Below are 12,027 nucleotides of genomic sequence, written 5' to 3' on the forward strand. Positions count from 1 at the left end.
AAGCTGTCTGCAATAAATAATATATTTATTAGGATATATTTATTCCTGTGCTAGCCTTTATCACACTGTATTGAATTTGCCTGTTTACTTGTCTTTACCAGTACTTCTGAAACTATCAGTAGTGAAAGACCAATTTTTTAATTGTCTAGTCTGTTGCAGACCATTATTCTTATAAAATACAGTAAAAATCAATTACCAGAAAAGCAAAATGGGAAAAATAGCACATACAAAATGTAAGCTTTAAAAGTTTTGTTATTAAAGTCAACAAATATAAAATTACGTTTCACGTAACAATCAGACACTATGAGTCAGAATCAACTCGATGGCGACGGGTTTTTTTAGGAGCCCTGGTGGCACAGTGATTAAGAGCTCGGCTGCTAACCAAAAGGTTGGCAGTTGAATCCACCAGCTGCTCCTTGGAAACTCTATGGGACAGTTCTACTCTGTCCTAGAGGGTCTCTATGAGTCAGAATCGACTCGACGGCAGTGGCTTTGATTTTTGGTAACAATCAGAACAGGCGTAATATGGAGAAAAAATGTATTTGGACATCGAAAATACACACATAGGCAATTAATATAGAGAATTACTGTTACACTCTTAGGTTTGTTTATTCCAAAATTGTAAGGAAATTCAGTTTTTAATGTGACACATGAGTGTGCTTTTTGCTTGTTAGCTTGAGGGCCTTGTGCTTAACTTGAACTTGGATTGATAACAGTGGTCCTCCCCGGGGAAGATGTATACCTAAACTGATTTTATGTTTGCAGCCGTAGATTTTGCCTCAGTTACTTCTAGTACTGATTTCTCAGCTGATATTACAGTTTTCAGGGATGCCTACACTGCAGAAACCATAAAGAATGGGGAAAATAATAGATACTAGAATACTTGCTGAGATTTTTACTTAAAAAGTGATAGTACCAGCTCTTTAAGTAGTTGGTCTCTTTGTCTCTGGAACTCAGATGTTGTCATTTTTCTCACTGTGTGTTACATATTTGTTCATATGTTATGGCTGTCACTTTAAATAGTAATTCTAGTTTCAGATATTCCATGCCTTTGTATAAGTGTACGTAATATTTTGTTTTTCTGACAGTACCCTTCCTGACGCTAAGCTTCAAAGTTTTTTTCCCAACCCTTGTCTGTGATAGTTCCAGGTTGGACTGATAGCTTCAGTAAACAATAATTGTCGATTCTCTTGTGCCTCCCAGCACTCATTTTGTAGGCAATAGTTTAGGTTCTTGTTCCGTATCTGTTAACTTACAATTGTTCACACTGAATCTGTTATATTTCTTTGTATTGCTGAAACCTCAAAAATCTTTCCTACTAACCAACGTTGACTTAGCATTTTCAACAAGAAGAATTTGTCTATCTGAGAAATCAGTCATTTGTCCATGAAATCATTGTTTGATTTTAGTGATGCAGTTTAGTAGCATTTGGTGTGGAATCTTAGGAAAGAAATTATTAACTAACCAAAAGATATTTCCTTACAGAAAATGGGTCACATTCCCCCCAGTAGGTTATATTTGCCCAGGGGTCCAACCCTTTAGAGATATATACAGGAGTATTTAGGGTCCTCCTCACTATAGAAGTGAGACTCTCATTTACTCTTACAAAGAGATGGCATGATGTCTGCTTGCCATTTCTTAAACGTAGTCACTCTGGTGACAATTTGGACATTTTGACTATAAAAATTGTACATATTTGTTCTTAAATGCCCCCCACCAGAATCATGGATAGCTATGATGTGGGCTCTGTAAAGGCAAGAGGAAGATGTGACAAGCTGATCATCTTAATTTGTAAATGGAGAATAGACAAAATATCCACTTTCATTTAAAGCCTATAATGTGTAGCATGTGGCAGTGTTATTCCACATTTTATAATATTGTTAATGGAAAGGTTCATGATACCATCCATAATAGGACCTTCATCAGCTAAGCATTTAAGTACTGTACCTGTGGTGTTTTATGCATAATGCTAAGCATTGCAGGAAGACAGAAGAGAATGATATGATCCCTTTCCTCAGGAAGCTTAAATGAAAGTATCTTTTATTTTCTAAAACACAGTGTGTTAGGGTTAAGGGTGTGTGTGTGGAGCCCTGGTGGTGCAGTGGTTAAGTGTTTGGCTGCTAACCAAAAAGGTCGACAGTTCAAATCCACCAGCCATTCCTCAGAAACCCTATGAGGCAGTTCTACTCTGTCCTATAGGGTCGCTGCTAGTCAGAATTGACTTGATGGCAGTGGGTTTGGTTTTATGGTTTGTGTGTCTTCGGAGATTTACAATAAATACACAGATAATTACAGTGTGAGACTGTGTGTGATAAGGCATTCAGAGAAGATAAAATTATTTCTTCCTGAAGTGATGAGGGACTATTTAAGGGCAAGGTAGCATTTGAGCAGGGTTTTGTAAGGAAAGTTGATATAGTAAAAAATGCAAAGGTTCTGGTCCCAGATTGACCATTCACTTACCAGGTGTTCAAAGTCTGCCAGATTACTTAATCCCTATATCTCCAGCTTCCTCATCTATAAAATCTAGAGTAATAGTTATCATAGAGAGGATTTTTAGGAGGATTACTGTAATATGAACATGCTTTGTAATATGAACATGCAGTATAAATGTTATTAAATTTAATAGTTAGTATTGAGAATGGCATGGGTCAACAGCATGGAATTAAAAAACCAGTAAACCAGACAGACTGGAGCAAAATATGTGTGAAGGTGACTGTGAATATTGATTCACCCATACAGTTACTTAAATAGAAATGTCTTTTCAAGATCTGTGTTGACCCTCTCTGCCTCAAAAGATAGCTTCAGAGGCCTTTTAGATCTTCAGGTGAAACGTGAATGAGTTCTAATGTTTAGTTTTATTGAATTCATGTAAACAGTGTATGCAGAATTAATTTTCCGGTAAACCACTTTAATAAAGATTTTAACAGTGCACAAAGATAGCTAATGTATCCTGTAAATTATATTTATTTTAGTTTAGTGTACATGGCTGTCATGACAGTGTTTGATTTAGAGATCAAGTCTGCATGTTCTTGGGTAGATCAGGACTGCACCCGTATACAGGAGAACAGCGTGTTGAATTGTTTAAGCAACTTGCAGATACCCCTGTATCATGGTGCAGGTGGTTTGTATGATAATTAAATGAAAAGAATGCTTTAAAGAAGGTGTCCCTTTTAAAAAAAGATACCCCTTGTCTGGTGGGATATCAGAGATTCTTGTTTGTTTTACATACATTTTATTTTTAAAATGTGGATTAGAAAACATATTCAATAAAATTTCAGCAAAAAGATAGAAGGAGTGCTTAGGCATAAAAAGCATTTTGAGTTGTACTGTGAATATTTTGCCACCTGCTGTTGTCTGGTCTTGGTCTCTTACCGTGTATCTGAACTGCGCTGAAATACAACTGGAGTTATTTCTCTCAAGGGCAAGGAACTTGGAAAACAACATGTTATTTGAATACTAACCCTTGTTTATTAAAAAAGCTGTTTGAGGGAAAAAAATCCTGAATACTAATTAAAAAAAAAAAAAAGTTGCCATCAAGTCGATTCCGACTTATGGTGACCCCATATGTGTCAGAGTAGAACTGTGCTCCAATTTTTAAAGGCTGATTTTTTTAGAAGTAGATCATGAGGACTTTCTTCTAGGGTGGACTTGAACCTCCAGCCTTTCAGTTAGCAGCCAAGTGCATTAACCATTTGCCCCACCCAGGGACTCCTGAATACTAGTACTGGGTTATTTTATGTTGGTGAATAATTTTAAATTCTCTCTTCTTTTACAGATTATCTTGCTAATCATGGCCGGTTAAATGAGTCTGAGGCCAGGCGTAAATTCTGGCAAATCCTGTCTGCTGTTGATTATTGTCATGGTCGGAAGATTGTACACCGTGACCTCAAGGCTGAAAATCTCCTGCTGGATAACAACATGAATATCAAAATAGCAGGTAACTGGGACACAGCTGGCTCTCATGTAATTAGTGTTTGCTGAAACAAACCTGCAGGCGCAGAGTCAGGATCATTTCTACCAATAACATCAAGCTTTCTCCAAGTGTATTTTATCCATTGAATTACACATAGCTTTATGTGTAATTAAAAGTAAAGGAAGTAAGTTCATTATGAATATACACAGTAGTAGGGCTGATTAGTATCCTCAGTCTGATTGGTGTCCAGGTCCCTTTGTGGGGGCTTTGCTGGAGGAGGGTACTTGTGTATCAGTGTGAGAGTGATTGGAGGAACTGGCAGAGCTAGAGGAGCAGTGTGGGTTTCTGGTGCTATAACCTGCTGCCCTAATTATGGAGGCTGGCTACAGGGCGGTTTCATACAGAGACAATACAAAGGAGGCAGTGGCAGTAGAATGAGAAAGGTTTGAGCCAAAAAGCACCTCGCCTTGCTCTGATATAATAGGGTTTTAATTTATAACATGGAGACTAGAGGTAGACACTGTTTTTGCTTGTTTTCCTCCCACCCTTTTCACTATTATAAAAACATTTTTATTTTATATTCTCGGTGTCTTTATATAGCAAAACTCTCATCCATTCAATAAATATTTATATGTCAGTACAGGCATTCCCTGGGTTGCGAACGTCTGACTTACGTACAACCCATGAACCAACCTCCAAAAAGCCAATTAAAAATTCAAGGTACCGACAATGGTTCATAAAAACAAACGGGTGCTACTTTGTGACGCATGTCAAAACATTATTATTATTATTACTGTATTATAATGTTAAAGATGTTTTTGTGTATTTAGAAGTGTTTCCTTAATGTTTTCTATGCACAAAACGATACACTGTATACTACATACTAAGACAAGCATTTGACTAACTGACATTAGATAGGAACCGTACCTAACTGTTCTGGTTATAATGTACAAATTCAACTTAAAGACAGATTTAGGAACAGAACTTGTTCTGGAGACTCGTAATCTGAGGACTGCCTGTACTAGGGATACAAACACAAAGTCATTTCCTCTAATCTTAAAAGTCTAGTGGGGAGGTATATATAATTAAAATATAGTATGACAGTTGCCATAAATAAGGTATGTATGAAATGCAGTGGGAGTAGAGGTGACGGAACCAGTCTACCTGAGGAGTCAGGGAAACTTCACAGAGAAGGAACTATTTGAGCTTAAGCTTAAGAAGTTTGAATTAGAAGCTTGCCAACAAGATAAACAGAAGTAGACATTCCAGGCAGACAGTATAAATACCACAGGCATGAGAGAGAGATTGAAAGTGGAATGGTGGGGGACTGTAACTCGATATTGATTAAATGTAAAATCTGTAGGAATTGGAGATTGACACAGGAGGAGCCGGCAGGCCAGGACCAGAATCTGAAGGGTCTTGAATGCCGTGTAAAAGATGTTAGGGTTTATATAGGTAATAGCGGTCTCAAAAAAAAAAACCCCAACCCATTGCTGTCAAGTCAATTCTGACTCAATGACCCTATAGGACAGAGTAGAACTGCCCCATAGGGTTTCCAAGGAGCAGCTGGTGGATTTGAGCTGCTGACCTTTTGGTTAGCAGCCAAGCTCTTAGAATAGGGGTCTAGCTTATTGAAAATTTTAGGGCAAGGATAGGGTGAAGTGGAAATGAGATAACATGATTAGATTTGCATGTTAGAAAGATGTCTCTGACAGCAGAGTGAAGGTAGATAGGAGATAGTGAGAAGATTAGAGACAGGAAGATTCATAAGGGCCTAATGCAGTAGTCCAGTTATGAAAATGTGAGTCTGGACTACAACAGTAGCAGTAGAGGTTGAACGTATAGGATGAAGAAAGGGAGATGTATTGGGGTAGGGTTTAGAAGAAGGTAAGGGACATGCGGTTTTTAAGCTTAGCAAAGTTACAAGCAGTGGTGTGTTGTTCTAGGATTGTGAAAGAGGATCAGGGAGACATCCAGATGAGAGGAGCTGACCAAGAAATTACTGGTTGACTAGCTAGGTTGGATACTCACTGGCCTCAGTAACTTCAGGGAGAAAGGAGCTGCCTTGGTTTTCTGCATTTGTTATAAATATAAGTTAAAAGCCTCTGGTCTGTGCATTGAACCAGTTTGTTTCTACGTCATTTCCCATTAGTTTTTCGTCTTGGGCATTTTGGGGAAAATAAATAATTTTTACTTCTTTTGTTTTATGTGCCAGTGTTACACATGTTATAGGAGAGGTAATGGATTTTCCATTCTGTAGTCTGTGATTTTTTTCCCCTAGTAGGATTGCCTGCATAAGACAAAGTGTTTTTAAAATTAATTTGTTATATTCCCATATACATATAAAGATTTGTACTGATTTGTCATTTTTATTTTAAAAATGGAATATACAATATTAGTGTTTCCATAGTTTCTTGTATGTGTTCATGTAAGAACACACATAGCTCTGTAGAATAAAGGAGGGAAATCCTGCTTCACCTTTAGCTCCCTTTATTGCCAAAACAAAAATTCACAAAAACAATAGCTCAGAGGAGTTCTGGGAGTCTTTTTAGGCAGAAAAAGTTTAGAGATGTGAATCATTCTGCTGTAGGAATTATAGAGTGCTCTGTTAATAACATTTCAAAAGAAACTTTCAAAGTAAACCACCAAAGAAGCTTGCAAACAAAAAATACAGAATATTACTTTAAGGTTATAGCCAAGTTTTGTCTGGCTGTAGTATATCTACTGTAATTCTGGCCTGAAATGTAGGTAGGTAAACTCAGTATTTCTAATGTCATTACGTAATATCTAGGGTTTTGTTTGTTTGTTATCTGTTTTCATTTTTGTTTTCGACTATCTGAACTTCAGGGCCTTCTAATTATCTAGAATGTCAAATACATAAAGTTGTTTTCTCCTGGGTAAGCCGGTCTGACAGCTAACATTTATTGAGCCTTCACTATTTTCATGTACTCTGCTAGGAACTTACATCATTTAATTTTCATGGCAACCCTGGAAGCTGCACAGCTGTTGCCAGTTTTTAGATGAGAATGCTGAAACTCAAAGAGATGAAATAACCTGCTAAGGTGACACGGATAATAAGTAGCAGACTTAGAATTCAAAAGCTAGGGATCTCTGACTGCAATGTCTGTGTTTCCTCCATTACCCTATGTTGTAGTTCCCAATCATTATATGTCAATTATTCCTCAAGGAGTACTCACTAAGTTTTGGGTTCCATCGTCCTATATTTATACATTTAGTGTCCCTGCCTCCGTCTCTTACAAGTGGAGTTACACACCTGTACACACAAGCATATCTAAGCACTCAAATATTTCTTGCCCACACTTTTTTCTCTGTCACCCTCAACCCCAAATTTCAGAGAACGTGTGTTAAGCATCTATTATGTGGTGATGCAAATGGTTAATGCACTTAGCTGCCAACCAAAAGGTTGGAAGTTCAAGTCCACCTAGAGTCTCTTCAGAAGAAAGCCTGGTGATCTACCTCCCAAAAAATCAGCCATTAAAAACTCTATGGAGCATTTCTACTCTGGCACACATGAGTTGGAATCAACTCAACAGCAACTGGTTGTGCTCCAGGGCTAAGTCCTGGAGATTCAAACATTTCCAAATAACAGCAACAACAAACAGGGCTCAACTCTGTTCTCCCCACAAGGAGTTAACAATCAAGTAAAGAAACAGATCTTCAAGTAAGTATGATACAAAAAGGTAATTGTTTTAAAGGCCATGAGGCTAGGAGAAAGACTGCCTGGAAGGGTCAGGGAAGTGATTGGCTTAGACTTGATTAACAAGAAGGCATTTGTGGTAGGGTTGGGGGAGGGAGGGATACAGAGAGACAGAGAGTTAGTTTTGAGAGGGTGAGGTAGGGATAACTGTTCCTAGCAGGAGGATCAGCATGTGCAAATGTGGAGAACATGGAGAGTTTAGGGAACTACAGGCCAGAGCTAGCGGAACATAAGAAGTGCCAGCGAGAAGTGAGAGGAAAAGAGCCTGGACAAGTAGGCAGGGGCCAGATCATGAAGAATTCCACGTGCCATACAAAGTTTAGATGAGTTCTAATGCCTTTAAAATATTTCTCAAGATTATTTGTTTTTAGCCATAGTTTCTATAACTCTTTGATGGCCCTGCTTTCCTTTAAGGACATCATCCTCTCATCTCTGAAAATTCTTCTTGAAATTTAAAGGACTCTAACACACATGGAAAAGATGGGAAAGACATTTCAAAAACCCAGAATAAAACTGTTCCCTCAAATTAGACTTTGTTTCTTCTGCTGATAAAAATCCTTTTAATTGCTAAATGCACTGTTTTAGCCAACTTGTATGTTGAAATTGAAGAGAAGTACTAACCAAAACTAGATTTAAATTAAATTATTTGTCTCTGTAAAAAAAAAAAAAAAAAAAAACTGGAATAGACGTATCAGGCATGGTTCACTTTGATAAATATAGAAACATGGTTTTGATGTCAGCATCTACTTTATGCATCCCCCGTGGGTAAAGGCTTCATACACTGGTGAGCCATAGATACACCCACATCTGTACTCATTGCCTCAATTTTGAGACCTCTAACCTTTGTAAAACATGACAGACATTCAGAGTAAGAGGGTGGATGCAAAGCAATGATGGCTTTCGTTTTCAGTGTTTGTAGTTGCAGTACTGTTTCCTCCTAGCTATTTTGTCCGTCCTCACAATCACTGCTATGTTTGAGCCCATTGTTGCAGCCACTGTGTCAGTCTATCTAGTTGAGGGTCTTCTTCTTTTTCACTAACCCTCTCTCTACTTTACCAAGCATGATGTCCTTCTCCAGGGGCTGGTCCCTCCTGGTAACATGTCCAAAGTACGTGAGATGAAGTCTCACCATCCTTGCTTCTAAGGAGTATTCTGGCTGTACTTCTTCCAAAACAGATTTGTTTGTTCTTCTGGCAGTCCATGGTATATTCAGTATTCTTCGCCAACACCGTAATTCAAATGCATCAGTAATTCTTCATTCTTTGTTATTCATTGTCCAGCTTTCACATGCATATGAGGTGATTGAAAATACCATGGCTTGTGCCAGGTGTACCTTAGTCCTTAGAGTGACATCTTTGCTTTTTAACACTTTGAAGATGTCTTTTCCAGCAGATTTGCCCAATACAATTCATCGTTTGATTTCTTGACTGCTGCTTCTGTAGGCATTGATTGTGGATCCAAGTAAAATGAAATCCTTGGCAACTTCAGTCTTTTCTCCATTTATCATGATGTTGCTTATTTGTCCAGTTGTGAGGATTTTTGTTTTCTTTATGTTTAGGTTAATCCATATTGAAGGCTGTAGTCTTTGATCTTCATCAGTAAGTACTTTAAGTTCTCTTCACTTTCAGCCAGCAGGGTTGTGCGATCTGCGTATTGCAGGTTCTTAATGAGTCTTCCTCCAATCCTGATGCTGCGTTCTTGTTCATACAGTCCAGCTTCTCGGATTATTTGCGCAGCATACAGATTGAATAAATATGGTGAAAGGATACAACCCTGATGCACACCTTTCCTGATTTTAAACCATGCAGTATCCCGTTGTTTGTTTGAACGACTGCCTCTTGGTCTATGTACAGGTTCCGCATGAGCACAGTTAGGTGTTCTGGAATTCACATTCTTCACAATGTTATCCGTAATTTGTTATGATCCATGCAGTTGAATGCCTTTACGTAGTCAGTAAAACACAGGTAAACATCTTTGTGGTATTCTCTGCCTTCAGCCAAGATCCATCTGACATCAGCAGTGATATCCCTAGTTCTACATTCTCTTCTGAGTCCAACTTGAATTTCTGGCAGTTCCCTGTTAATGTATTGCTGTAACTGTTGTGGAATTATCTTCAGCATAATTTTACTTGCATGTGATGTTAATTGATATTGTTCAATAATCTCCAAGGTGCAGGATGGTGCAGGACTGAGCATTATTTCATTCTATCGTACATAGGGTTGCTATATGTCAGAACCGACACCATGGCACCTAACAACAACAGCAATTTTGGCTGTGGCTATTCAGGCAGCCATTAAGTTGAGAATAAACAGATGAAGAACATTTAGTTTTATTCTTCAACTTTCCTCAATCAGAAATGTTGCTAATCAATACTTAGATAAAGATGAAATTGTATGAATTACTCGGAGGAAGTTTCCAGAAAATAATCACAATTCAAACAGGACTTCACATAAAGAGTACTGGGTTTGGTATCAGACAGTACTAGTGAAAATTCTGGCTTTGCCACTTAGTAGCTGTGTGACCTTGAGCCAATATTTAACCTCTCTGAAACTTGGTTTTCATATCTACTACATAGAGATTAATATGTTTTTCAGGAACATTATAGGCATCAGTGATAATGCAGACAGGGAGGCAGTACAGGGTAATAGGTAAGAGTATGGGCTCTACAGCCATGCTAAAAAACAACAGCAGCAACAAAAAACCCGTTGCCGTAAAGTTCAACTCACAGCGACCCTATAGGACAGAGTAGAACTGCCCCACAGGGTTTCCAAGGAGCGCCTGGTGGATTTGAACTGCCAGCCTTTTGGTTAGCAGCCAGGCTCTTAACCACTGCACCACCAGGGCCATGCTACCTAGGTTTTAATCCTGGCTCTTCCATTCACTAGCTGCATGACCTTGGACGCATTACTTAAGCTCTCTGTCCTCGGTTTCCTTATCTGTAAAAGGGGAAGGTAGGAGTTCATATCTCATAGTGATAAGTTAATATTTGCAAACTACTTAGAACAGTGCCTGGTACGTACTTGGTCCTACTTAAGTGTTCAGTAAATTGTTAATTAGCGCTTCTAGCAGCATGTAAGCACTCAATAAAAGGTAGCTATTATTTGAATTCAATGTATTATTGATTCTAGGTGATAGCCATGTAACCTCTCTCAGCACATTTTTTTTAAACCAAAGCTTTAAAGTCTTACTAATGCAAATCTTAAAAGAATATTGAAAGTTTATCATTTATATTCTACATTGTCTCTACTTGATGCAAATTAATTTTTTTTCTGAGAGGAACCTTAAATACAATTGTTGTTGTTAGCTGAACTCATGGCAACCGCACGTGTTACAGAGTAGAACTGTTCCATAGGGTATTCTTGGCTGTCATATTTAGGGAAGCAGCTTGCCGGGCCTTTCTTCCCCAGAGCTCCTAAACCAAAAAAACCCAAACCCAGTGCCGTCAAGTCGATTCCAACTCATAGCAACCCCGTAGGTTTCTGAAGCTGTAAATCTCTACAGAAGCAGACAGCCACCTTTCTCCCACAGAGCTGCTGGTGGTTTTGAACCACCAGCCTTTCTGTGGCAGTCACTGGCTTTAACCACTGCGCCACTAGGGCGCCTTTAAATATAATTAGTAATGTGTAATTAGCCTGATTTATCTGACCTACGCATCACAAGTCAATTGTCTTTAACTCAAGGGGAGTATCTTTTTTTCTGAGTTGGTACAATGTCCATCATCTCTCATCATTGCTTGTAACAACCGTCTTACTTCCTAGAAGACCTTAAGGCAGGTTTTCTGTATAGATAATTCCAGTTCTGTAAAGTTTTGTGCCCTAGAACTGAGAGAGGGTGGAGGAGGCTGAGACGGGCTTTATTGGTTAAATAATTATTAAAAATGTTACATTTGTTATCCTCCTGCCACCAGTATTCTGTTTAAATGTAGAAAGATCTTTGCATTAGCAAGCACCGTGAGATTTTTATCTTTATCCTTCAAACCTGCTTAGCACTAGGAGCCCATTAAACCTGGAATATGGGAGAGAGCTCAGAGGTTTTGTTTCCTTTTGTTTTGTTTTCTCCCCACTTCGTCTTCTTCCCCCCCACAACCTTTTTCCATTTGGGGCTAAGAAAGATCATTTTTTTGCTTCTTAGCCCACTGAGCTTTCTGATTAGACAGATGTCTCATACTAGTCAGAGGATCAGATTTCATCTCAGCCGTCATTATTGTTCTTTTACCTCCTGTCAGGTAGGGAGAGACTGACTGATGTTTGGAAATGAACTGTGCAGCTGGCCTGTTCTTGCTGGTGGGCAGCAAAGTATGCATTGACGTCAGTGAGGGCTGATCAGCATTCAGTTTGTGTAGCAGGTCAGCTTTGTCTCTGTCACTCTCCTACCTTTCATTTGTCAGCCTTCATTT

General features: G+C 38.6%; 1 protein-coding gene across 2 annotated transcripts in view; it reads left to right on the plus strand.

Moving 5' to 3' along the window:
* SIK2 (salt inducible kinase 2) overlaps positions 1–12,027 on the plus strand; it is a 114,494-nt gene that overhangs the window by 69,487 nt on the left and 32,980 nt on the right. For both annotated transcript variants that reach the window (XR_002824996.1, XM_004382490.3), the window contains exon 4: positions 3,776–3,937. Coding sequence is in view for 1 of the 2 variants with exons in the window: in XM_004382490.3 (XP_004382547.1) it covers positions 3,776–3,937 (162 nt within the window). In the remaining variant the exon portion in view is untranslated. The remainder of the gene's footprint in view (positions 1–3,775; positions 3,938–12,027) is intronic.

The sequence above is a fragment of the Trichechus manatus genome, unplaced genomic scaffold, assembly GCF_000243295.1.
Source record: "Trichechus manatus latirostris isolate Lorelei unplaced genomic scaffold, TriManLat1.0 scaffold00094, whole genome shotgun sequence".
Lineage (NCBI taxonomy): Eukaryota > Metazoa > Chordata > Mammalia > Sirenia > Trichechidae > Trichechus > Trichechus manatus.